A 27,912-nucleotide genomic window follows, 5' to 3' on the forward strand; every position below is an offset into this window, starting at 1 on the left:
TGCCTCACTGTGGGGATGGGGATCTTCTGGGGATGTGCAGTGTTGCCTCCCCCTTGGTCTCACTTTCCCTACAATTCTGGCCCATGTTATAGAGGTTTTTTTGCAGCACACAGCTGGCCTAGATCTTTGCTAGAAAAGGCTTCCATCTTGCCCCCAATGAAAAATACAAAAGATCGTTTTCACATGTATTACAAAGACAGGACTGGCAGAAATCCCTGCAGCTCCTTAAATGTTGCTGTCACCTCTTGCAAACTCCTGGACCAATTTTGTTTTTGTATTATATATTTTTGAGGAACGTCTAGTTCTCGGTAACGTCATTGTTGTGTCAAATCTAAACCCTTCTTGAAGACGTCTTCAGGGTCCTAAGAAATGTTTTTGTACCTTTGTAACAGTGTGTCCCTCTCCGCCTTTGCTCATGTTGTAATAGTCTGTCTCTCCTTGAGAGTCCTGTATGTACTACTGGTGGGGGATTGTTTGTTCTTCTCAGCATGGGACTTCTCCAATCCACAACTTGGTAAACAGAACAGAGCCAGGAGTCTAAAGTCCATTCATGTATCAAGTGTCCAGGCGGAGTTGGGCTCTTCTGCCCACCTAACGGGCTGATCCCAGGAGAGAAGAACAATGAGACCCATGTTAGTTCAGTTAGTTGGATCTCGGCTGGAGAAGGACTAGGATCTATTGCTGAGGCTGGATCCTAGAGCCTGTGTATGGACTGTCACAGACTGGAGATCAGTGGCCACGTGGGATTGCGTTTTGTTGTTCACCCTGTTGGACTCAAGGAACTCATAAGGACCATTGCCATATTTTCCCTGGCATCGGAATACCGGGAGGTGCCCCTGGAGCTTTTGTTTTGTTGTGGACTCCTTGCAGACTTTAAGGATCTATATTTATGTTTGGTGCTTTACCTTTGTGGCTCCAATAAAGCCCTTTGGATTGTTCCTTGGCCTGGCGTCCCTTACTGCTCTGCCGCATACCCCGTCACAAACTGTTTGGCAGCAGTGGGATCAGAGCAGAAAGAATGGAGGACAACGGCCCATTAACATCTGGGATCAGAACCTCAGGATACAGGAACTGGACTGTGGTGAGCCTACAAACAAAGGCCCGTGAATTAAGAGTTGGCTACAAAGGACTCTCTAAGGAGCAACTAATTGAGGCATTGGAAAACGCTTGCCTGCAAGATGATACCGAGGAACAATTTCCACAGCAAGGGGAGGAAAGACTAGAGCTGGAGGTAAATACCCAAAAAAGTCAATGGGTTGTGTGGTATGTGGAGGAGATGGCACTACTTGGAGATGAGGCCACCATAGAAGATAAGAGGGATGCTATTCGCAGAGCTCAAGAGAGGGCAGCATTGCTGGAGAGGAGATTTGCTGTGGAAGCAGCTAGAGGCTCCAGACAAACTGTAACCACAGCACCAACTATGAGGGAATTCTCCAGAGTGTCCCGCAAGGACTTTAAGCCATTTAATGAAGCTGCAGGTGACATTGAGGGCTTCTACCAGGACTTTGAGCATCAGTGCCGATTAATGGAAGTCCCAGAAAGAGAGCGAGTCAGACACTTGGTGGGCCTCTTGGAGGGTGGAGCTGCCGACGCCTATAGAGCTATGGACCCTCAGTGAAATTGTGAGTATGGGGAGATAAAACAGACAATTCTAGAACATTATGCCGTGACCCCAGATACTTATAGGACTCTGTTCCGTACGTTAGCCTGTGATGGGGAAGTGTCTTTCAAGATGTATGCCCACAGACTGAAACAAGTATGCCATCGCTGGCTGGAGGGAGAGGGAGCCTTAACTTGGGAGACTTTCGTCCAGGTCATCCTGAAAGAACAGTTTTATGCTAAGTGCCCTACTGAGATCCGGGAATGGGTGTGCGAGAGGAGACCAGAGACAGTGGAACAAGCTGCTGCTCTAGCTGATGAGGTGCTCACTATCAAACCTCAGTGGAAGAAGCTGCTAGTGGAGGGAGAAAAAATAACCAGCTCCCCAACACCAGAGGTTCCTTGTCCTTCAGTGCCCAATGTTCCTCGACCTAGATCACCACCTCATGTGGATACCAGTGTGAATGTGCCTCCATTTGTTTCTACCACATTTTCTGGAATGTGACAAGGAGAGAAAGTAGAGGAGCGGAGATGTTATAGCTGTGGGCATCCCGGACATCTGCGGGCCACATACCCATCTATCCAGCGGAGTCATCCTTCAAATTGACAACCACCTCCAGCACCTGCACCTCAATATCAGTCACCAAGGTCTCCTACCTACTTCTCCAGAAGGCAAACTGGAAGGAGTGAGACGCAGTGCAGATGTTATCGATGTGGGCAGCCTGGTCATCTGCAAGCTCACTGTCTAGGTGTTCGGAGGCAGAACAGCTGCAGACCACCTTTGCCTGTCCATTATCTACAGACACCCTCAATAGGAGAAGAGCGGGATTAAGGCCCTGATGATTTGCCAAGTGACTCTGATATCTTGACTTCCCTACCAGGAGTCTATGGGGTGCGAGCCACAGCCACCCGTTCTTCTGATCTTCAGCATAAACATCTACAGGAGGTCGTGCTGGATGGCCAAAAAGTTGTTGGCTTTTGTGACACTGGGGCGGCTTTTCTCATCATAGCAGATCCCTTGAGTAATTCAACCAGAAGCAATGCAAAAGGGACCAGGAATTGCCATTGAATTGGCTGGAGGTACTCAAAGATACATTCCAAGAGCGAGTGTAACCCTGGATTATGGCTTTGGGGCAAAATAATGCATGATTGGTGTGATGAGCGGCCTTCCTGCAGACATTCTCCTAGGCAATGATGTGGGAAATATACAATACCAATTTGTGGGTGCAGGAAGCAGAGTTTAAGTGAAGGAGGATACAAACTGGAGCCAACACCAAAATGCAGATGGATTGTCCAGGCAAGAGGAGCCCTGAGTCAGGGTTGGCATGTTTACGTGTACTTGACAAGCGACCTGTTAAGGTCACTGGTCCGTACACAAATTGAGGGGGGAAGGGGTTGTAACAGTGTGTCCCTCCCCCGCTTTTGCTCATGGGGTAATAGTCTGTCTCTCCTTGACTGTCCTGTATGTACTACTGGTGGGGGATTGTTTGTTCTTCTCAGAATGGGACTTCTCCAATCCACAACTTGGTAAACAGAACACAGCCAGGAGTCTAAAGTCCATTCATGTATCAAGTGTCCAGGCGGAGTTGGACTCTTCTGCCCACCTAAGGGGCTGATCCCAGGAGAGAACAATGAGACCCATGTTAGTTCAGTTAGTTGGATCTCGGCTGGAGAAGCACTAGGATCCATTGCTGAGGCTGGATCCTAGAGCCTGTATATGGACTGTCACAGACTGGAGATCAGTGGCCACGTGGGATTGCGTTTTGTTGGTCACCCTGTTGGACTCAAGGAACTCATAAGGACCATTGCCATATTTTCCCTGGCATCGGAATACCGGGAGATGCCCCTGGATCTTTTGTTTTGTTCCCCCACCAGTAGTACATACAGGACAGTCAAGGAGAGACAGACTATTACACCATGAGCAAAGGCGGGGGAGGGACACACTGTTACAGGCGCCCCTTCTGTGCCCTGACGACGCCCCTTCTGTGCCCTGACGGCGCCTTTTTTGTACCTCACACTTTCTATTTCTGTACTGGGAGAATCCCCAGAAGATCCTTACCTGTGAATCCCACTGCACTCAATGCACAGCGTCACCCCTAGGTTGATACTCGCCCACTCCGGCTCGGCGGCGCGGCAGTCACAGCATACGGCATTACCAGGAACTCTCAGCACAGTGTCCTGAGCACATATCGCACTGCCCTTCTGTTGTGCTGGAGCCTCAGATGGCGAGCGGGATAATCTCTGCAAAAACAAACAATCAGGTTATATCAGACCAGCAGTGGTCCATCACCTCAACATGGGGCGCAGTAGTAGTTACTCACCAGGCTCCCACTGTCCCTTTTATTTTCACTGTAGGCCGTAGTGATGCTCTTCTGAACAGCACTAACCCACAAGTCCAAGACACGCTCCGACTCTGCCTGGAGCATGCATGACCTGGAAAACAAGAGCCATGACTGTAAGCCCCCTAGAATGCTGAGGAGCTCTCCTGACCCCGTATGTAGCGCCCCTGAAGCCATCAGGAGCTACAAGGTACTGCATCCTATCAAAGATGCAGAGCCTACTTCCAGGGACCGAAAAGACTAGTGCTGGTAACACCAAAACACATAAATAATCCCTGTTTTTCCCTTCCCCAAGGACTGGACCCAATGGATGGCCACCTAGGGGTGGAACTGATCCAGTCCACTAGATGACAGCCAGGGAGGAGGGGACAGATAGTCAGTAAGTGGAAGTGAGAGGAGACGGACGTAACCGCACTGACAGGGGAGTGTAGCGCTGACCTTGTAAAGCCCCGTTACCTTCAGGTCGCCTCAGGGTCTCCAGGGACTTCACGTGTTTGGAAACTTCTGGCCACAGGTAGGTCAGGTTAACTTCAATGGGATCAGTGACGCCACTCTCGGTATTGTGGTCAGGGGGTGACCGCCACTGCAGTTTAGGGAGCGTCTTGGGCTGATGGTAGATGCAGTTAGTTGTTGTGGCCTCCCGAGAGAAAAGGGGGCTTTACACGGTAGCGATATCGCTAGCAATTTGTAGAGATAGTGAGCGTGTAAGTACCCGCCCCCGTTGCGCATGCGATTGTTTGTGATCGCTGCCGTAGCGAACATTATCGCTACGGCAGCGTCACACATACTTACCTGGTCGGCGGCGTCGCTGTGACTGCCGAATAATCCCTCCTTCAAGGGGGAGGGATGTTCGGCATCACAGCGACGTCACCGCAACGTCACTAAGCGGCCGGCCAATCAAAGCGGAGGGGCGGAGATGAGCAGGACGTAACATCCCGCCCACCTCCTTCCTTCCGCATTGGGGCCAGCGGCAGGTAAGGAGACGTTCCTCGCTCCTGCGGTGTCACACATAGCGATGTGTGTTGCCGCATGAGCGATGAACCACCTGGATAAACAACCCTTACTGATTTTTGAGGTTGGGACGAACTCTCCATGGTGAACGATTTTCACCATTTTTGAGGTCGCTTAAGGTCTTTGGTCAGTGTCACACGCTGCGATATCGTTAATGACGCTGGATGTGCGTCACTAACAACTTGACCCCGACGACAAAACATTAACGATATCGTAGCATGTAAAGCCCCCTTAAGGCTGGCCCCAGGGGCTCAGTGTAAGTGTGTAGTACCACAGGTCGCAGAAGAACTCACACACAAGCAGCAATGTCTTTCAGGGTTTTTACTCACTTTCAGATGGCATGGGTGAGTCCACCTGGGCGATGCTATGATGAACCAGGTGGAACCAGGTATTCCTCAGGCTGATCCAGGGGTGACTGCTGACTCGCCTTCCTAGCCCTTCTTGTTTTGAGGTGACCCCCAACTTGGAGTGCTTCGGGATCACCCAGGGAAGTCGCAACTGGAGTTCTCCCCTTTCTGGCATGTTTGCTGGCAGCGTGGACCATGTAGAGATGGCTTTTTGCCCTGTTCCACTTATGGGCCCCCTCGTTGCTGCTGATGCTGTGGACTCTGTGTAGGTTGGTGAGGCACATTCAGCGCCCTCACCAGCAGGTTTTGGCAGGCCGAGTAGATGGGTTCCTGCTCTGGGGACCTGTTTCCCCGTGCGGGCCTGGTCTACCGGTAGTCTCCTTACACAGCCACCTCTTTACTAGGTGGATTTCAGGCAGCACCACTAGGTAGCCGCTCTCCCTCGTCAACAGGCACTACAGGTGCAGGGTGTTATGGTTGCTGTGGCACTGGAGACTATGTTCGGATTTCTTGCTACTGCACATGTGCAAGCGCTGGAGACTAAGTCCTATCTTGGAGCCATTGCACATGTGCGGGTGACATCATCGCTGACACGAGGTCACATGTCTCTGACACCTTCTAAGCTGATTGGCCGCTGGTCATGTGCTTATGACACGTGGTCACATGTCTCTGACACCTTCTATGCCGATTGGTCGCTGGTCATGTGCTTGTGACGCTTTGCTCGGTGATAGGCCAGCGTGACGTCATTGCTGTCATTCTGGCAGCGGAGTGGCTCTGGTGTCCTCCATCTTGGATGAGGCACAGAGTCTATATAAGACCCTGACGCACGCCGCCCGGCGCTCAGTCCTCTTGGTTCATGCATGAGAGTAGACGCTCTGTGCACGTCCCTCTAGGAATCTCTCTGTCTATGCTAGGTGAGCGCTACCGGCAGGGTAGCGTTCTTATATCTTACAGCTTCGGCTGCGGTCCGTATCTTTACCTCTTAGTGGAGCGGACATAGGCAGGTGCCTGAGGCACATGGTCCGGCTGGGCCTTGTGATTCTACTCGTAGGTGGACGTTGCCGATAGGGTAACGTTCCTTATACTGCGTCTGGCAGTTGTTCGTATCCTCGCACACTAGGGGAGCGAACATAGGTAGGAGCTTTGTGCGGCTTACGCTGCTGTCCGTCTCTTTTGCACCACTAGTGGAGCGGACCTAGGCAGGTGCCATATCTAGTGATTCGTGTCCTCGCACACTAGTGGAGCGAACGCAGGTAGGAGCTTTGTGCGGCTTACGTTGCTGTCCGTCTCCTGGCACCGCTAGAGGAACGGACCTAGGTAGGTGCCATTTCACACTCACTGCTTTTGTCTCTGTGACCATTAACAGAGACCATACCACACACCCTCCAAGTAAGGGAGGAATTGCTTTATTTTCTAATTATATTCCTCTGTGAGTTTAACAGAGGTATTGCACTCTGCACTTGTGCTATTACTATTTACAGCGGCACACTTATATACCCCTTATCCTCTGCCATAGTCTGCAGCAGAGTCTTTGCACGGTGGACCCTGACTGTCTGATATTCCTTTGGGTTTTATTATCAGACAGCCCCCCGTAACACAGGGTCTGGGTGTGTCCTGTTCCTCTGCTCCACACCTCAGATGTGGCTGCTCCACTCCTCTCCTCTTGCTGCCACTGCACACTCTGCAGCTCCCAGTCTCACTACCCACCACTAGCTGGGATGCGAGGGCTACGCCCCCTCCCTCCCTGGCTCTGCCCAGGGGTCCCCTCTAAGTTGTGTGTGTGTCCTGGTTACTAAGTGTCTGTGTGTCCACACCCTGGTCAGCCTTTGGAATCACCTGTTTTGTACTCACTCAGCCTGAGTGCAGTACTCAGTGGTGCCTGTCCAGGTCAGGGGCGTCACAACCTATGGGCCCAGGCGTGTGGTTGCCGGTGGAGTATGGTGAAGTACTGCCAACACCATAGCACCGGCAAACTACAGAGCCCTAGGTCAGGCAAACGCTCCAGGCAGACCTGATAAAATCTGCACAGTGAGGGGACCATCCAGGACCTCACTGACCGTAAAGTCCAGGGCACCAGCAATGACTGGAGAACCAGGGACCGGAACGGAACCCCGACCCCACAGGGTTCAAATTGCCCGCCGTACGGACTAAAGACTGAGAGACTACCAGGAGGGGGCCCCCAGACGCTCCAAGCAGTGGGGACCCACCAACCAGAGACAGGTGTAGGGGAAAGAAACCACCAGGTCACCACACCGGCACTGTGACTAAGGGGACCAGTGGTCAGGACCAGCCTTCTATGGGTTGCCAGCCATAACAACGCTGTGAGTAAAGAAACCAGTTACACTGCAATCCCTTGTGCAGCCTACCTTCTTTCCGCGCCTAACTCCATCACCTATCCACTGGGGCGAGGCTCTACTTGCGGATGGCCCAACATCCAGGCTACCATTAACATCAGCCCCAGAGAGACTGTGCAACGGCGGCTCCATCCATATAGCCACAACCCACAAGTGGCGTCACGACAAAAACTTTATTATCATTCCCATGTACATAATCGCTTTCAAGTGACCTACAGGGTCACAGAACCGGTCAACAGCCACCCAGTGAACTGTTCCCCGTAAATATACAGCCTGGGACAGAGTACCCCATAGCCCTGGGGGGAGTCACGTACATGTAGAGATACAATTGTGAGGAGCTCTCCTGACCCCGTACATGACCAATAGATGGCCATCCATTAGATCCATACCCAGCCTGTTACCCAGTGTGGGAAAAAGGGCGTGGATGTGTGTGTTTGTGGTGTTTACCGGCACTGGTCTTAAGCCTGCTTTACACGTTGCAATTTCGCATACGATATCGTATGCGATTTGCAACGCCCCCATCGTATGTGTGGCACGTTCAATTTGTTGAACGTGCCACACAAACGATTAACCCCCGTCACACGTACTTACCTTCCATACGACCTCGATGTGGGCGGCGAACGTCCACTTCCTGGAGTGGGAGGGACGTTCGGCGTCACAGCGACATCACGCGGCAGCCGGCCAATAGAAGCGGAGGGGCGGAGCTGAGCAGGACGTAAACATCCCACCCACCTCCTTCCTTCCGCATTACTGGCCGGGAGCCGCAGGACGCAGGTAAGATCTGTTCATCGTTCCCGGGGTGTCACACACTGCGATGTGTGCTACCCCGGGTACGATGAACAATCTGACGTTCAATTCATGAGGAATGTACGACGTGCGTGCGATGAACATTTTACCGTTCATTCGCAATCGCACGTAGCTGTCACACACTACAATGTACCTTACGATTCCGGATGTGCGTCACTTACGACGTGACCCCGCCGACACATTGTAAGATACATTGCAGCGTGTAAAGCGGGCTTATGTTGTTATACCCTGTGGCACCTGACACTCAGGGGCGCTACACGTACTTATAGAGATACAATGGTGAGGAGCTCTCCTGACCCCGTACATGTAGAGATACAATGGTGAGGAGCTCTCCTGACCCCGTACATGTAGAGATACAATGGTGAGGAGCTCTCCTGATTCCGTACATGTAGAGATAATATGGGGAGGAGCTCTCCTGACCCTGTACATGTAGAGATAATATGGGGAGGAGCTCTCCTGACCCCGTACATGTAGAGATATTATGGAGAGGAGCTCTCCTGACCCCGTACATGTAGAGATACAATGGTGAGGAGCTCTCCTGATTCCGTACATGTAGAGATACAATGGTGAGGAGCTCTCCTGACCCCGTACATGTAGCGATAATATGGAGAGGAGCTCTGCTGACCACGTACATGTAGAGATACAATGGTGAGGAGCTCTCCTGACCCCGTACATGTAGCGATAATATGGAGAGGAGCTCTGCTGACCACGTACATGTAGAGATACAATGGTGAGGAGCTCTCCTGATTCCATACATGTAGAGATAATATGGAGAGGAGCTCTCCTGACCCCGTACATGTAGAGATACAATGGTGAGGAGCTCTCCTGACCCTGTACATGTAAAGATACAATGGTGAGGATCTCTCCTGACCCCGTACATGTAGAGATACAATGGTGAGGAGCTCTCCTGACCCCGTACATGTAGAGATACAATGGTGAGGAGCTCTCTGTCATGATGTATTTTACCTTCTCACTGTATTTGCTGTATACTATGTCAGGATGTGATGTCACTTTCCTTTGGTTGTACTTACTGAACACTTTGAAATGTCTTGGGATGTAAGTAACCATACCTTCCCCCCATCTCCTGTGTCTCTGGGCCCATAATGCAATTATCTCTTGTCCACACAGCCAGGGGAACTTCTCATTGTTTCGTAAGCAGTGGATAACGCCAACTACACAAACCTGTAGACATCTCGGAGCCAACCTTCTAGAATCTTCTAGTGGGCCCAACCATTGCATAGACCCCTACCCTTGAGGGGCGGGCCCACGAGCTCAAACAATTCACTCCTGTTTCTAAATGCAGTTGGGAGTTGAGTTTTTGAAGAGGAAGGGAGCGAGATCTGAATCTGCGGACAGACCTCGCCGTCCAGTGGATTGTGTGGGATTTCTGGGACTCTGAAAAGGACTATTACGTTGTGATCTGGCACTTTGGATTATCGGGAGGTGCCCCCGAATCTGTTTTATTTGGACTTGTCGTGTGCTGTTCCTGTATTCCTGTTAGTAAACCTGTTGGATCATCCTCGGCCTGTTGTCTCTCTTTGCTCTGATGTACACCCCGTCACAAACTGGTGGCAGCGGCGGGATCAGAGCAGAAGAAATGGAGGACAACAGCCAATCGACGTCTGAAACCAGAACCTCAGGATACAGGAACTGGACTGTGGCGAGTCTACAAACAAAGGCCCGTGAATTAGGTGTCGGCTACAAAGGACTCTCTAAGGAGCAACTAATTGAGGCATTGGAACACGCTTGCCTGCAAGATGGCACCGAGGAGCAATTTCCACAGCAAGGGGAGCAAAGACGGGAGCCGGAGGTGAATACCCAAAAAAGTCAATGGGTTGTGTGGTACAAGGAAAAGATGGCACTGCTTGGAGATGAGGCCACCATAGAAGATAAGAGGGAGGCCATGCGTGGAGCTGAAGAGAAGGAGCGCAGGATGGAGGAGATGGCATTGCTGGATAAGCAGCTCGCTGTGGAAGCCGCGAGAGGTTCCAGACAGACTGTAACCCCAGCACCCATCATGAGGGAACTTCCCAGAGTGTCCCGCAAAGACTTCAAGCAGTTTAATGAGGCTGCTGGTGACATTGAGGGCTTCTTCCAGGACTTTGAGCATCAGTGTCGATTAATGGAAGTCCCAGAAAGGGAGCGCGTCCGGCATCTGGTTGGGCTCTTAGAGGGTGGAGCTGCTGCAGCCTATAGAGCTATGGACCCTCGGTGGAACTGTGAGTATGCGGATATTAAACAGACTATTCTAGAACATTATGCTGTAACGCCAGACACTTACAGGACTCAGTTCCGTACTCTAGCATGTGATGAGGAAGTGTCCTTCAAGATGTATGCCCACAAACTCAAACATCTGTGGCATCGTTGGTTGGAGGCAGAGGAGGCCTTAACCTTGGAGACCGTCCTCCAGGTCCTCCTAAAAGAGCAGTTTTACTTCAAGTGCCCCGCTGAGATCCGGGAATGGGTGCGTGAAAGGAGACCAGCCACTGTGGAGGAAGCTGCAGCTCTAGCTGATGAGGCTCTCACCATCAAGCCTCAGTGGAAAAAACTACTACCCAGTGAGAAAAAAAACACCAACCCCCCAACGCTGGTGGCCCCTGGTCCTTCTGGCCCCAATGTTCACCATCACCCTAGACCGTCAACTCATGGGGACCTTCGTGTGACTGTGCCTCGCATTACTCATGCTCCACCTTTGGGAATACGACGCGGAGGAAGAATCCCAGAGCGCAGATGTTATGGATGTGGGCAGCCTGGGCACATGCAATTCCAATGTCCAGGTGTTCGTAGACAGAACAGCTACAGACCGCCTTTGCCTGTTCATTACCTACAGACACCTTCACCAGGAGAAGAGCTGGATTCTGTGCCTGATGACTTGCCAAGTGACTCAGATATCCTGGCTCCCCTACCCGGAGTCTATGGGGTGCGAGCTCCAGCCACCTGTTCTTCTGATCTTCAGGACAAACATCTACAGGAGGTCGTGCTGGATGGCCAAAAAGTTGTTGGCTTCCGTGACACTGGGGCTTTCCTCACCATAGCCGATCCCCGAGTAATTCAACCACAAGCAATTCAAAAGGGACCAGGAATTGCCATTGAACTGGCAGGAGGTACCCAGAGATATATTCCAAGAGCGAGTGTGACCCTGGATTATGGCTTTGGGGCAAAACAATGTGTGGTCGGTGTGATGAGCGGCCTCCCTGCAGACGTTCTTCTAGGAAATGATGTGGGGAATCTTCATTGCCACTTTGTCGGTGCGGTAACCAGAAGTCAAGCCAAGAGAGCAGCCCATGTGGACGTGTACAACCCATCCATGGAACTGAGGCCACCAGAACTGCCATTACAGCCGGTGAGTGATTCTTCTTGTGGGGATAATATGAATGTTACTTGGGATAAAGTTCAGTTTAGACAAGAAGTAGAGACTGACCCCACCCTTGCTAGTTTTAGAACTCGGGCTGAAATAGGGCAGCTAGGGGAAAACGGAGAAAGAATTATCAGAGAAAATGGACTTCTGTATCGGGTTGCCAATGCCGACTCCCTAGATAAGCCCTGGACTTATAGCAAACAGCTGATTGTTCCTCAGAAGTACAGAATTCCCCTATTACACCTGGCTCATGACATTCCTACGGCTGGCCATCAAGGCAAAACCCGCACCGAGAGACGATTGACTCAAACTTTTTATTGGCCGGGGATTTCCCAAGCAGTGGCGCATTTCTGCCGAACTTGTGACATATGTAAGCGTAGAGGGCGACCCGGAGATCACCCAAAGGCACCCCTGCAACCGCTCCCTATAATAGAAGAACCCTTTCAAAGAGTAGCTGTTGATATCATTGGACCTCTGGCTAAACCAAGTAAATCTGGAAAGCAGTACATTCTCACTGTTGTGGACTACGCCACCCGATATCCAGAAGCCGTGGCCTTGTCAAGTATCTCTGCAGCCAAGGTGGCCGAGGCCTTGGTTATTATTTTTTACCAGAGTAGGATTCCCCAGTGAGATCTTGTCGGACCAAGGCTCCCAGTTTATGTCAGAGTTGGTCCAGTGTCTGTGGCGCACCTGTGGAGTACGAGCGATCCGAACGACCCCGTATCATCCCCAAACAAATGGACTTTGTGAACGATTCAACGGCACTCTGAAGAATATGCTGAGGGCCTTCACGGACCGAGATTCAGACTGGGAGAAGTACCTACCCCATCTCTTGTTTGCCTATCGGGAAGTTCCCCAGGAGTCCACTTGGTTCTCCCCCTTTGAACTACTCTATGGAAGAAAGGTCCGAGGACCTTTAACCCTGCTCAAGGAATACTGGGAGGGGCAAGTTGAAGATACAGGAACCCCTGTTGTCCCTTATGTCCTAAAGCTGCGAGAAACCTTGGCCCAACTTGCTAGTTTTGCACAGAGTCATTTGCGTATGGCTCAAACCAGACAGAAGACATGGTATGACCGTAACGCACGCTATCGGGAGTTTGTAGAAGGACAACAAGTCTTAATGATTGTTCCCCATCGGCAGAATAAACTGCAGACCACATAGGAGGGTCCCTTCCGGGTTCTCAGAAAACTGAATGATACCAATTACCTTCTTGCTTTAGATGATCAGGGGCTAAGGCAAAAGACTGTCCATGTGAATATGATTAAGGAGTACCATGACCGGAACATTCCAATGATAGCAAGCTGTCGGTTGGCTTCAGAAGATGGTCAAGAGGATGAGGACTCTCTACCTGATCTCGTGGAAGCAGCGAGAGCCCCATCCACTGTGGAACAGGTTCCCCTGGGAGATTACCTGGACTCCTTACAGAAAATCCAGATGTTGGAAGTGCTTCAACAGAGACGGGCTGCTTTCTCATCCCAACCAGGTCGAACCACCGTCACCCAACATCATGTGGACACTCAGGGCATCCGTCCCATACAACTGGCTCCTTACCGGGTACCTGAATCAGTTCGAAACACCATGCAGCACGAACTGGAGGAGATGTTACAGCTTGGGGTAATCCAGGCCTCCCATAGCCCTTGGGCCTCCCCTGTGGTGTTAGTACCCAAGAAGGATGGGAGTACTCGATTTTGTGTGGACTATCGGCGACTAAACGACCATACCGTCAGCGATCCTTACCCAATGCCTCGTATTGACGAACTTCTAGACCGACTGGCTGGGTCCCGATATGTCACTACCTTGGATCTCAGTAAGGGATACTGGCAGATCCCTCTAACGGATGAAGGGAGAGAACGGTCCGCTTTTATAACCCCCTTTGGTCTGTATGAATTTCTAAGCATGCCTTTTGGAATGAAAAATGCCCCGGCCACCTTCCAGAGAATGGTGGATCAGATCCTCCGGGGATGTGATGACTTTGCTTGTGCCTACTTGGATGATATCGCCGTCTTCAGCCACACATGGGAGGAACATCTGAATCAAGTAGCCATTATTTTGGACCTGATTCTTGCAGCCGGCCTAACTATTCGACCCGATAAATGCCAATTGGGGATGGGGGAAGTCCAGTACCTAGGACATAGAGTGGGAGGAGGGAAGCTCCGACCTGAGCCTGCCAAAATCCAGGCTATTAGAGACTGGCCTGTACCCCAAACTAAGAAACAAGTTATGGCTTTTCTGGGCACTGCCAGTTATTACCGAAAATTTGTTTCTCATTTCAGTACTGTGGCCAAGCCTCTTACCGACCTGACCAAGAAAACAATGCCCCGGCTGGTGATCTGGACTCCAGCCTGTGATGAGGCTTTTAACCGGCTGAAGGATGCTTTGATCTGCGATCCTGTCCTGGCTGCTCCAGACTACAAGAGGAGATTCATTGTGCAAACGGATGCCTCTGCTTATGGACTGGGAGCTGTCCTCAGCCAGGTGAATGCAGCTGGGGACGAGCACCCCATCGCCTATCTCAGCCGGAAACTGCTGGACCGAGAAGTGGCCTATGCAACTGTTGAGAAGGAATGTCTGGCTGTAGTGTGGGCCCTTAAGAAACTACGGCCGTATCTGTATGGACGGGAATTCACTGTGGTTACTGATCACAATCCCGTCACCTGACTGAACAGAGTCTCTGGGGACAATGGACGCTTACTGCGATGGAGCCTGGCTCTGCAGCCCTATAACTTTACCATACAATATAGAAGGGGCAGCCAACACCAAAATGCAGATGGACTGTCCAGGCAAGAGGAGCCTTGAGTCCTGTCAGCCATGCCTGCGTGTACTTAACCAGAGACCTGTAGAGGTCCCTAGTACGTACACAAGTTGGGAGGGGAAGGAATTGTCATGATGTATTTTACCTTCTCACTGTATTTGCTGTATACTATGTCAGGATGTGATGTCACTTTCCTTTGGTTGTACTTACTGAACACTTTGAAATGTCTTGGGATGTAAGTAACCATACCTTCCCCCCATCTCCTGTGTCTCTGGGCCCATAATGCAATTATCCCTTGTCCACACAGCCAGGGGAACTTCTCATTGTTTCGTAAGCAGTGGATAACGCCAACTACACAAACCTGTAGACATCTCGGAGCCAACCTTCTAGAATCTTCTAGTGGGCCCAACCATTGCATAGACCCCTACCCTTGAGGGGCGGGCCCACGAGCTCAAACAATTCACTCCTGTTTCTAAATGCAGTTGGGAGTTGAGTTTTTGAAGAGGAAGGGAGCGAGATCTGAATCTGCGGACAGACCTCGCCGTCCAGTGGATTGTGTGGGATTTCTGGGACTCTGAAAAGGACTATTACGTTGTGATCTGGCACTTTGGATTATCGGGAGGTGCCCCCGAATCTGTTTTATTTGGACTTGTCGTGTGCTGTTCCTGTATTCCTGTTAGTAAACCTGTTGGATCATCCTCGGCCTGTTGTCTCTCTTTGCTCTGATGTACACCCCGTCACACTCTCCTGATTACGTACATGTAGAGATACAATGGTGAGGAGCTCTCCTGACCCCGTACATGTAGAGATACAATGGTGAGGAGCTCTCCTGATTCCATACATGTAAAGATACAATGGTGAGGAGCGCTCCTGACCCCGTACATGTAGAGATATAACGGTGGTGAGCTCTCCTGACCCCGTACATGTAGAGATACAATGGTGAGGAGCTCTCCTGACCCCGTACATGTAGAGATACAATGGTGAGGAGCTCTCCTGACCCCGTACATGTAGAGATACAATGGTGATGAGCTCTCCTGACCCCGTACATGTAGAGATACAATGGTGAGGAGCTCTCCTGACCCCGTACATGTAGAGATACAATGGTGAGGAGCTCTCCTAACCCCATACATGTACAGATACTATGGTAAGGAGCTCTCCTGACCCCGTACATGTAAAGATACAATGGTGAGGAGCTCTCCTGACCCCGTACATGTAGAGATAATATGGAGAGGAGCTTGTCATGATGTATTTTACCTTCTCACTGTATTTGCTGTAATACTATGTCTTGGGATGTAAGTAACCATACCTTCCCCCCATCTCCTGTGTCTCTGGGCCCATAATGCAATTATCTCTTGTCCACACAGCCAGGGGAACTTCTCATTGTTTCGTAAGCAGTGGATAACGCCAACTACACAAACCTGTAGACATCTCGGAGCCAACCTTCTAGAATCTTCTAGTGGGCCCAACCATTGCATAGACCCCTACCCTTGAGGGGCGGGCCCACGAGCTCAAACAATTCACTCCTGTTTCTAAATGCAGTTGGGAGTTGAGTTTTTGAAGAGGAAGGGAGCGAGATCTGAATCTGCGGACAGACCTCGCCGTCCAGTGGATTGTGTGGGATTTCTGGGACTCTGAAAAGGACTATTACGTTGTGATATGGCACTTTGGATTATCGGGAGGTGCCCCCGAATCTGTTTTATTTGGACTTGTCGTGTGCTGTTCCTGTATTCCTGTTAGTAAACCTGTTGGATCATCCTCGGCCTGTTGTCTCTCTTTGCTCTGATGTACACCCCGTCACAAACTGGTGGCAGCGGCGGGATCAGAGCAGAAGAAATGGAGGACAACAGCCAATCGACGTCTGAAACCAGAACCTCAGGATACAGGAACTGGACTGTGGCGAGTCTACAAACAAAGGCCCGTGAATTAGGTGTCGGCTACAAAGGACTCTCTAAGGAGCAACTAATTGAGGCATTGGAACACGCTTGCCTGCAAGATGGCACCGAGGAACAATTTCCACAGCAAGGGGAGCAAAGACGGGAGCCGGAGGTGAATACCCAAAAAAGTCAATGGGTTGTGTGGTACAAGGAAAAGATGGCACTGCTTGGAGATGAGGCCACCATAGAAGATAAGAGGGAGGCCATGCGTGGAGCTGAAGAGAAGGAGCGCAGGATGGCATTGCTGGATAAGCAGCTCGCTGTGGAAGCCGCGAGAGGTTCCAGACAGACTGTAACCCCAGCACCCATCATGAGGGAACTTCCCAGAGTGTCCCGCAAAGACTTCAAGCAGTTTAATGAGGCTGCTGGTGACATTGAGGGCTTCTTCCAGGACTTTGAGCATCAGTGTCGATTAATGGAAGTCCCAGAAAGGGAGCGCGTCCGGCATCTGGTTGGGCTCTTAGAGGGTGGAGCTGCTGCAGCCTATAGAGCTATGGACCCTCGGTGGAACTGTGAGTATGCGGATATTAAACAGACTATTCTAGAACATTATGCTGTAACGCCAGACACTTACAGGACTCAGTTCCGTACTCTAGCATGTGATGAGGAAGTGTCCTTCAAGATGTATGCCCACAAACTCAAACATCTGTGGCATCGTTGGTTGGAGGCAGAGGAGGCCTTAACCTTGGAGACCGTCCTCCAGGTCCTCCTAAAAGAGCAGTTTTACTTCAAGTGCCCCGCTGAGATCCGGGAATGGGTGCGTGAAAGGAGACCAGCCACTGTGGAGGAAGCTGCAGCTCTAGCTGATGAGGCTCTCACCATCAAGCCTCAGTGGAAAAAACTACTACCCAGTGAGAAAAAAAACACCAACCCCCCAACGCTGGTGGCCCCTGGTCCTTCTGGCCCCAATGTTCACCATCACCCTAGACCGTCAACTCATGGGGACCTTCGTGTGACTGTGCCTCGCATTACCCATGCTCCACCTTTGGGAATACGACGCGGAGGAAGAATCCCAGAGCGCAGATGTTATGGATGTGGGCAGCCTGGGCACATGCAATTCCAATGTCCAGGTGTTCGTAGACAGAACAGCTACAGACCGCCTTTGCCTGTTCATTACCTACAGACACCTTCACCAGGAGAAGAGCTGGATTCTGTGCCTGATGACTTGCCAAGTGACTCAGATATCCTGGCTCCCCTACCCGGAGTCTATGGGGTGCGAGCTCCAGCCACCTGTTCTTCTGATCTTCAGGACAAACATCTACAGGAGGTCGTGCTGGATGGCCAAAAAGTTGTTGGCTTCCGTGACACTGGGGCTTTCCTCACCATAGCCGATCCCCGAGTAATTCAACCACAAGCAATTCAAAAGGGACCAGGAATTGCCATTGAACTGGCAGGAGGTACCCAGAGATATATTCCAAGAGCGAGTGTGACCCTGGATTATGGCTTTGGGGCAAAACAATGTGTGGTCGGTGTGATGAGCGGCCTCCCTGCAGACGTTCTTCTAGGAAATGATGTGGGGAATCTTCATTGCCACTTTGTCGGTGCGGTAACCAGAAGTCAAGCCAAGAGAGCAGCCCATGTGGACGTGTACAACCCATCCATGGAACTGAGGCCACCAGAACTGCCATTACAGCCGGTGAGTGATTCTTCTTGTGGGGATAATATGAATGTTACTTGGGATAAAGTTCAGTTTAGACAAGAAGTAGAGACTGACCCCACCCTTGCTAGTTTTAGAACTCGGGCTGAAATAGGGCAGCTAGGGGAAAACGGAGAAAGAATTATCAGAGAAAATGGACTTCTGTATCGGGTTGCCAATGCCGACTCCCTAGATAAGCCCTGGACTTATAGCAAACAGCTGATTGTTCCTCAGAAGTACAGAATTCCCCTATTACACCTGGCTCATGACATTCCTACGGCTGGCCATCAAGGCAAAACCCGCACCGAGAGACGATTGACTCAAACTTTTTATTGGCCGGGGATTTCCCAAGCAGTGGCGCATTTCTGCCGAACTTGTGACATATGTCAGCGTAGAGGGCGACCCGGAGATCACCCAAAGGCACCCCTGCAACCGCTCCCTATAATAGAAGAACCCTTTCAAAGAGTAGCTGTTGATATCATTGGACCTCTGGCTAAACCAAGTAAATCTGGAAAGCAGTACATTCTCACTGTTGTGGACTACGCCACCCGATATCCAGAAGCCGTGGCCTTGTCAAGTATCTCTGCAGCCAAGGTGGCCGAGGCCTTGGTTATTATTTTTACCAGAGTAGGATTCCCCAGTGAGATCTTGTCGGACCAAGGCTCCCAGTTTATGTCAGAGTTGGTCCAGTGTCTGTGGCGCACCTGTGGAGTACGAGCGATCCGAACGACCCCGTTGTCATGATGTATTTTACCTTCTCACTGTATTTGCTGTAATACTATGTCAGGATGTGATGTCACTTTCCTTTGGTTGTACTTACTGAACACTTTGAAATGTCTTGGGATGTAAGTAACCATACCTTCCCCCCATCTCCTGTGTCTCTGGGCCCATAATGCAATTATCTCTTGTCCACACAGCCAGGGGAACTTCTCATTGTTTCGTAAGCAGTGGATAACGCCAACTACACAAACCTGTAGACATCTCGGAGCCAACCTTCTAGAATCTTCTAGTGGGCCCAACCATTGCATAGACCCCTACCCTTGAGGGGCGGGCCCACGAGCTCAAACAATTCACTCCTGTTTCTAAATGCAGTTGGGAGTTGAGTTTTTGAAGAGGAAGGGAGCGAGATCTGAATCTGCGGACAGACCTCGCCGTCCAGTGGATTGTGTGGGATTTCTGGGACTCTGAAAAGGACTATTACGTTGTGATCTGGCACTTTGGATTATCGGGAGGTGCCCCCGAATCTGTTTTATTTGGACTTGTCGTGTGCTGTTCCTGTATTCCTGTTAGTAAACCTGTTGGATCATCCTCGGCCTGTTGTCTCTCTTTGCTCTGATGTACACCCCGTCACAAACTGGTGGCAGCGGCGGGATCAGAGCAGAAGAAATGGAGGACAACAGCCAATCGACGTCTGAAACCAGAACCTCAGGATACAGGAACTGGACTGTGGCGAGTCTACAAACAAAGGCCCGTGAATTAGGTGTCGGCTACAAAGGACTCTCTAAGGAGCAACTAATTGAGGCATTGGAACACGCTTGCCTGCAAGATGGCACCGAGGAACAATTTCCACAGCAAGGGGAGCAAAGACAGGAGCCGGAGGTGAATACCCAAAAAAGTCAATGGGTTGTGTGGTACAAGGAAAAGATGGCACTGCTTGGAGATGAGGCCACCATAGAAGATAAGAGGGAGGCCATGCGTGGAGCTGAAGAGAAGGAGCGCAGGATGGAGGAGATGGCATTGCTGGATAAGCAGCTCGCTGTGGAAGCCGCGAGAGGTTCCAGACAGACTGTAACCCCAGCACCCATCATGAGGGAACTTCCCAGAGTGTCCCGCAAAGACTTCAAGCAGTTTAATGAGGCTGCTGGTGACATTGAGGGCTTCTTCCAGGACTTTGAGCATCAGTGTCGATTAATGGAAGTCCCAGAAAGGGAGCGCGTCCGGCATCTGGTTGGGCTCTTAGAGGGTGGAGCTGCTGCAGCCTATAGAGCTATGGACCCTCGGTGGAACTGTGAGTATGCGGATATTAAACAGACTATTCTAGAACATTATGCTGTAACGCCAGACACTTACAGGACTCAGTTCCGTACTCTAGCATGTGATGAGGAAGTGTCCTTCAAGATGTATGCCCACAAACTCAAACATCTGTGGCATCGTTGGTTGGAGGCAGAGGAGGCCTTAACCTTGGAGACCGTCCTCCAGGTCCTCCTAAAAGAGCAGTTTTACTTCAAGTGCCCCGCTGAGATCCGGGAATGGGTGCGTGAAAGGAGACCAGCCACTGTGGAGGAAGCTGCAGCTCTAGCTGATGAGGCTCTCACCATCAAGCCTCAGTGGAAAAAACTACTACCCAGTCAGAAAAAAAACACCAACCCCCCAACGCTGGTGGCCCCTGGTCCTTCTGGCCCCAATGTTCACCATCACCCTAGACCGTCAACTCATGGGGACCTTCGTGTGACTGTGCCTCGCATTACTCATGCTCCACCTTTGGGAATACGACGCGGAGGAAGAATCCCAGAGCGCAGATGTTATGGATGTGGGCAGCCTGGGCACATGCAATTCCAATGTCCAGGTGTTCGTAGACAGAACAGCTACAGACCGCCTTTGCCTGTTCATTACCTACAGACACCTTCACCAGGAGAAGAGCTGGATTCTGTGCCTGATGACTTGCCAAGTGACTCAGATATCCTGGCTCCCCTACCCGGAGTCTATGGGGTGCGAGCTCCAGCCACCTGTTCTTCTGATCTTCAGGACAAACATCTACAGGAGGTCGTGCTGGATGGCCAAAAAGTTGTTGGCTTCCGTGACACTGGGGCTTTCCTCACCATAGCCGATCCCCGAGTAATTCAACCACAAGCAATTCAAAAGGGACCAGGAATTGCCATTGAACTGGCAGGAGGTACCCAGAGATATATTCCAAGAGCGAGTGTGACCCTGGATTATGGCTTTGGGGCAAAACAATGTGTGGTCGGTGTGATGAGCGGCCTCCCTGCAGACGTTCTTCTAGGAAATGATGTGGGGAATCTTCATTGCCACTTTGTCGGTGCGGTAACCAGAAGTCAAGCCAAGAGAGCAGCCCATGTGGACGTGTACAACCCATCCATGGAACTGAGGCCACCAGAACTGCCATTACAGCCGGTGAGTGATTCTTCTTGTGGGGATAATATGAATGTTACTTGGGATAAAGTTCAGTTTAGACAAGAAGTAGAGACTGACCCCACCCTTGCTAGTTTTAGAACTCGGGCTGAAATAGGGCAGCTAGGGGAAAACGGAGAAAGAATTATCAGAGAAAATGGACTTCTGTATCGGGTTGCCAATGCCGACTCCCTAGATAAGCCCTGGACTTATAGCAAACAGCTGATTATTCCTCAGAAGTACAGAATTCCCCTATTACACCTGGCTCATGACATTCCTACGGCTGGCCATCAAGGCAAAACCCGCACCGAGAGACGATTGACTCAAACTTTTTATTGGCCGGGGATTTCCCAAGCAGTGGCGCATTTCTGCCGAACTTGTGACATATGTCAGCGTAGAGGGCGACCCGGAGATCACCCAAAGGCACCCCTGCAACCGCTCCCTATAATAGAAGAACCCTTTCAAAGAGTAGCTGTTGATATCATTGGACCTCTGGCTAAACCAAGTAAATCTGGAAAGCAGTACATTCTCACTGTTGTGGACTACGCCACCCGATATCCAGAAGCCGTGGCCTTGTCAAGTATCTCTGCAGCCAAGGTGGCCGAGGCCTTGGTTATTATTTTTACCAGAGTAGGATTCCCCAGTGAGATCTTGTCGGACCAAGGCTCCCAGTTTATGTCAGAGTTGGTCCAGTGTCTGTGGCGCACCTGTGGAGTACGAGCGATCCGAACGACCCCGTATCATCCCCAAACAAATGGACTTTGTGAACGATTCAACGGCACTCTGAAGAATATGCTGAGGGCCTTCACGGACCGAGATTCAGACTGGGAGAAGTACCTACCCCATCTCTTGTTTGCCTATCGGGAAGTTCCCCAGGAGTCCACTGGGTTCTCCCCCTTTGAACTACTCTATGGAAGAAAGGTCCGAGGACCCTTAACCCTGCTCAAGGAATACTGGGAGGGGCAAGTTGAAGATACAGGAACCCCTGTTGTCCCTTATGTCCTAAAGCTGCGAGAAACCTTGGCCCAACTTGCTAGTTTTGCACAGAGTCATTTGCGTATGGCTCAAACCAGACAGAAGACATGGTATGACCGTAACGCACGCTATCGGGAGTTTGTAGAAGGACAACAAGTCTTAATGATTGTTCCCCATCGGCAGAATAAACTGCAGACCACATGGGAGGGTCCCTTCCGGGTTCTCAGACAACTGAATGATACCAATTACCTTCTTGCTTTAGATGATCAGGGGCTAAGGCAAAAGACTGTCCATGTGAATATGATTAAGGAGTACCATGACCGGAACATTCCAATGATAGCAAGCTGTCGGTTGGCTTCAGAAGATGGTCAAGAGGATGAGGACTCTCTACCTGATCTCGTGGAAGCAGCGAGAGCCCCATCCACTGTGGAACAGGTTCCCCTGGGAGATTACCTGGACTCCTTACAGAAAATCCAGATGCTGGAAGTGCTTCAACAGAGACGGGCTGCTTTCTCATCCCAACCAGGTCGAACCACCGTCACCCAACATCATGTGGACACTCAGGGCATCCGTCCCATACAACTGGCTCCTTACCGGGTACCTGAATCAGTTCGAAACACCATGCAGCACAAACTGGAGGAGATGTTACAGCTTGGGGTAATCCAGGCCTCCCATAGCCCTTGGGCCTCCCCTGTGGTGTTAGTACCCAAGAAGGATGGGAGTACTCGATTTTGTGTGGACTATCGGCGACTAAACGACCATACCGTCAGCGATCCTTACCCAATGCCTCGTATTGACGAACTTCTAGACCGACTGGCTGGGTCCCGATATGTCACTACCTTGGATCTCAGTAAGGGATACTGGCAGATCCCTCTAACGGATGAAGGGAGAGAACGGTCCGCTTTTATAACCCCCTTTGGTCTGTATGAATTTCTAAGCATGCCTTTTGGAATGAAAAATGCCCCGGCCACCTTCCAGAGAATGGTGGATCAGATCCTCCGGGGATGTGATGACTTTGCTTGTGCCTACTTGGATGATATCGCCGTCTTCAGCCACACATGGGAGGAACATCTGAATCAAGTAGCCATTATTTTGGACCTGATTCTTGCAGCCGGCCTAACTATTCGACCCGATAAATGCCAATTGGGGATGGGGGAAGTCCAGTACCTAGGACATAGAGTGGGAGGAGGGAAGCTCCGACCTGAGCCTGCCAAAATCCAGGCTATTAGAGACTGGCCTGTACCCCAAACTAGGAAACAAGTTATGGCTTTTCTGGGCACTGCCAGTTATTACCGAAAATTTGTTTCTCATTTCAGTACTGTGGCCAAGCCTCTTACCGACCTGACCAAGAAAACAATGCCCCGGCTGGTGATCTGGACTCCAGCCTGTGATGAGGCTTTTAACCGGCTGAAGGATGCTTTGATCTGCGATCCTGTCCTGGCTGCTCCAGACTACAAGAGGAGATTCATTGTGCAAACGGATGCCTCTGCTTATGGACTGGGAGCTGTCCTCAGCCAGGTGAATGCAGCTGGGGACGAGCACCCCATCGCCTATCTCAGCCGGAAACTGCTGGACCGAGAAGTGGCCTATGCAACTGTTGAGAAGGAATGTCTGGCTGTAGTGTGGGCCCTTAAGAAACTACGGCCGTATCTGTATGGACGGGAATTCACTGTGGTTACTGATCACAATCCCCTCACCTGGCTGAACAGAGTCTCTGGGGACAATGGACGCTTACTGCGATGGAGCCTGGCTCTGCAGCCCTATAACTTTACCATACAATATAGAAGGGGCAGCCAACACCAAAATGCAGATGGACTGTCCAGGCAAGAGGAGCCTTGAGTCCTGTCAGCCATGCCTGCGTGTACTTAACCAGCGACCTGTAGAGGTCCCTAGTACGTACACAAGTTGGGAGGGGAAGGAATTGTCATGATGTATTTTACCTTCTCACTGTATTTGCTGTAATACTATGTCAGGATGTGATGTCACTTTCCTTTGGTTGTACTTACTGAACACTTTGAAATGTCTTGGGATGTAAGTAACCATACCTTCCCCCCATCTCCTGTGTCTCTGGGCCCATAATGCAATTATCTCTTGTCCACACAGCCAGGGGAACTTCTCATTGTTTCGTAAGCAGTGGATAACGCCAACTACACAAACCTGTAGACATCTCGGAGCCAACCTTCTAGAATCTTCTAGTGGGCCCAACCATTGCATAGACCCCTACCCTTGAGGGGCGGGCCCACGAGCTCAAACAATTCACTCCTGTTTCTAAATGCAGTTGGGAGTTGAGTTTTTGAAGAGGGAGGGAGCGAGATCTGAATCTGCGGACAGACCTCGCCGTCCAGTGGATTGTGTGGGATTTCTGGGACTCTGAAAAGGACTATTACGTTGTGATCTGGCACTTTGGATTATCGGGAGGTGCCCCCGAATCTGTTTTATTTGGACTTGTCGTGTGCTGTTCCTGTATTCCTGTTAGTAAACCTGTTGGATCATCCTCGGCCTGTTGTCTCTCTTTGCTCTGATGTACACCCCGTCACAGAGCTCTCCTGACCCCGTACATGTAGAGATAATACGGAGAGGAGCTCTCCTGACCCCGTACATGTAGAGATACTATGGTAAGGAGCTCTCCTGACCCCGTACATGTAGAGATACAATGGTGAGGAGCACTCCTGACCCCGTACATGTAGAGATGCAATGGTGAGGAGCTCTCCTGACCCCGTACATGTAGAGATACAATGGTGAGGAGCTCTCCTGACCCCGTACATGTAGAGATACAATGGTGAGGAGCTCTCCTGACCCCGTACATGAAGAGATACAATGGTGAGGAGCTCTCCTGACCCCGTACATGTAGAGATACAATGGTGAGGAGCTCTCCTGACCCCGTACATGTAGAGATACAATGGTGAGGAGCTCTCCTGACCCCGTCCATGTAGAGATACAATGGTGAGGAGCTCTCCTGACCCCATACATGTAGAGATACTATGGTAAGGAGCTCTCCTGACCCCGTACATGTAGAGATACAATGGTAAGGAGCACCTCCTGACCCCGTACATGTAGAGATACAATGGTGAGGAGCTCTCCTGACGCCGTACATGTAGAGATACAATGGTGAGGAGCTTTCCTGGCCCCGTACATGTAGAGATACAATGGTGAGGAGCTCTCCTGATTCCATACATGTAAAGATACAATGGTGAGGAACTCTCCTGACCCCGTACATGTAGAGATATAATGGTGGGGAGCTCTCCTGACCCCGTACTTGTAGAGATACAATGGGGAGGAGCTCTCCTGACCCCGTACATGTAAAGATACAATGGTGAGGAGCTCTCCTGACCCCGTACATGTAGAGATATAATGGTGGGGAGCTCTCCTGACCCCGTACATGTAGAGATACAATGGGGAGGAGCTCTCCTGACCCCGTACATGTAGAGATAATATGGAGAGGAGCTCTCCTGATTCCATACATGTAGAGATACAATGGTGCGGAGCTCTCCTGACCCCGTACATGTAGAGATAATATGGTGAGGAGCTCTCCTGATTCCATACATGTAAAGATACAATGGTGGGGAGCTCTCCTGACCCCGTACATGTAGAGATATAATGATGGGGAGCTCTCCTGACCCCGTACATGTAGAGATACAATGGTGGGGAGCTCTCCTGACCCCGTACATGTAGAGATACAATGGTGATACAATTTCCACAGCTAGGGGAGCAAAGACGGGAGCCGGAGGTAAATACCCAAAAAAGTCAATGGGTTGTGTGGTACGAGGAGGAGATGGCCTTGCTGGGAGAGGAGACCACCATAGAATATAAGATGGAGGTCATGCGTGGAGCTAAAGAGAAGGAGCGCAGGATGGAGGAGATGGCACTGCTGGATAAGCAGCTCGCTGTGGAAGCCGCGAGAGGTTCCAGACAGACTGTAATCCCAGCACCCATCATGAGGGAACTTCCCAGGGTGTCCCGCAAAGACTTCAAGCAGTTTAATGAGGCTGCTGGTGACATTGAGGGCTTCTTCTAGGACTTTGAGCATCAGTGTCGATTAATGGAAGTCCCAGAAAGGGAGCGCGTCCGGCATCTGGTTGGGCTCTTAGAGGGTGGAGCTGCTGCAGCCTATAGAGCTATGGACCCTCGGTGGAACTGTGAGTATGCGGATATTAAACAGACTATTCTAGAACATTATGCTGTAACGCCAGACACTTACAGGACTCAGTTCCGTACGTTAGCCTGTGATGGGGAAGTGTGTTTCAAAATGTATGCCCACAGACTGAAACAAGTATGCCATCGCTGGCTGGCTGGGAGAGGGGGCCTTAACTTGGCAGACCTTCCTCCAAGTCATCCTAAAAGAACAGTTTTATGCCAAGTGCCCTACTGAGATCCGGGAATGGGTGCGTGAGAGGAAACCAGAGACAGTGGAACAAGCTGCTGCTCTAGCTGATGAGGTGCTCACTATCAAGCCTCAGTGGAAGAAGCTGCTAGCAGAGGGAGCAAAAATGACCAGCACCTCAACTCCAGAGGTTCCTTGTCCTTCAGTGCCCAATGTTCCTCAACCTCCTAGATCACCACCTCATGTGGATACCCGTGTGTATGTGCCTCCAGTTGCTTCGACCACATTTTCTGGAATGTGACGAGGAGAGAAAGTAGAAGAGCGAAGATGTTATAGCTGTGGGCATCCCGGGCATCTGCGGGCCACATGCCCATCTATCCCGTGGGTCATCCTCCAAATCGACAACCACCTCCAGCACCTGCACCTCCCTATCAGTCACCAAGGTCTCCTACCTACTTCTCCAGAAGGCAAACTGGAAGGAGTGAGACGCAGCGCAGATGTTATGGTTGTGGGCATCCTGGGCATCTGCAAGCTCACTGTCCAGGTGTTCAAAGGCAGAACAGCTGCAGACCACCTTTGCCTGTCCATTATCTACAGACACCCTCAGCAGGAGAAGAGCTGGATTCAGGCCCTGATGATTTGCCAAGTGACTCTGATATGTTGACTTCCCTACCAGGAGTCTATGGGGTGCGAGCCACAGCCGCCCGTTCTTCTGATCTTCAGCATAAACATCTACAGGAGGTTGTGCTGGATGGCCAAAAAGTTGTTGGCTTTCGTGACACTGGGGCTTTTCTCACCATCGCAGATACCCGAGTAATTCAACCAGAAGCAATTCAACAGGGACCAGGAATTGCCATTGAATTGGCTGGAGGTACTCAAAGATACATTCTAAGAGCGAGTGTGACCCTGGATTATGGCTTTGGGGCAAAACAATGCATAATCGGTGTGATGCCTTCCTGCAGACATACTCCTAGGCAATGATGTGGGAGATATACAATGCCGATTTGTGGGTGCAGGAAGCAGAGTTTAAGTGAAGGAGGATACAAACTGGACCCGAACATTCAACCCTACATCTTCACCATACACTAAAGAACCTGGAGCCAACACCCAAAATGCAGATGGACTGTCCAGGCAAGAGGAGCCTTGAGTCCTGTCAGCCATGCCTGCGTGTACTTAACCAGCGACCTGTAGAGGTCCCTAGTACGTACACAGGTTGGGAGGGGAAGGAATTGTCATGATGTATGTAGTTTTCTCCATCCCATATTTTTGTATAAGATGCCATGTGATGTATTTTACCTTCTCACTGTATTTGCTGTAGTACTATGTCTTGGGATGTAAGTGACCATACC

At 50.7% G+C, this 27,912-nt stretch overlaps 1 protein-coding gene across 2 annotated transcripts in view; it reads right to left on the reverse strand.

The window, feature by feature from the left end:
* Window positions 1-27,912, reverse strand: part of ACAP1 (ArfGAP with coiled-coil, ankyrin repeat and PH domains 1) — a 417,361-nt gene that overhangs the window by 75,852 nt on the left and 313,597 nt on the right. The window contains exons 13-14 of one of the 2 annotated variants that reach the window (XM_075346776.1): window positions 3,921-4,032; window positions 3,659-3,840 (exon numbers count right to left, since the gene is read on the reverse strand). The exons of the other annotated variant lie outside the window; for it this stretch is intronic. Coding sequence (XP_075202891.1) covers window positions 3,659-3,840; window positions 3,921-4,032 — 294 coding nt within the window. The remainder of the gene's footprint in view (window positions 1-3,658; window positions 3,841-3,920; window positions 4,033-27,912) is intronic. 2 annotated transcript variants of the gene reach the window in all.

The sequence above is a fragment of the Anomaloglossus baeobatrachus genome, chromosome 4 (assembly GCF_048569485.1).
Source record: "Anomaloglossus baeobatrachus isolate aAnoBae1 chromosome 4, aAnoBae1.hap1, whole genome shotgun sequence".
Classification (NCBI taxonomy): domain Eukaryota; kingdom Metazoa; phylum Chordata; class Amphibia; order Anura; family Aromobatidae; genus Anomaloglossus; species Anomaloglossus baeobatrachus.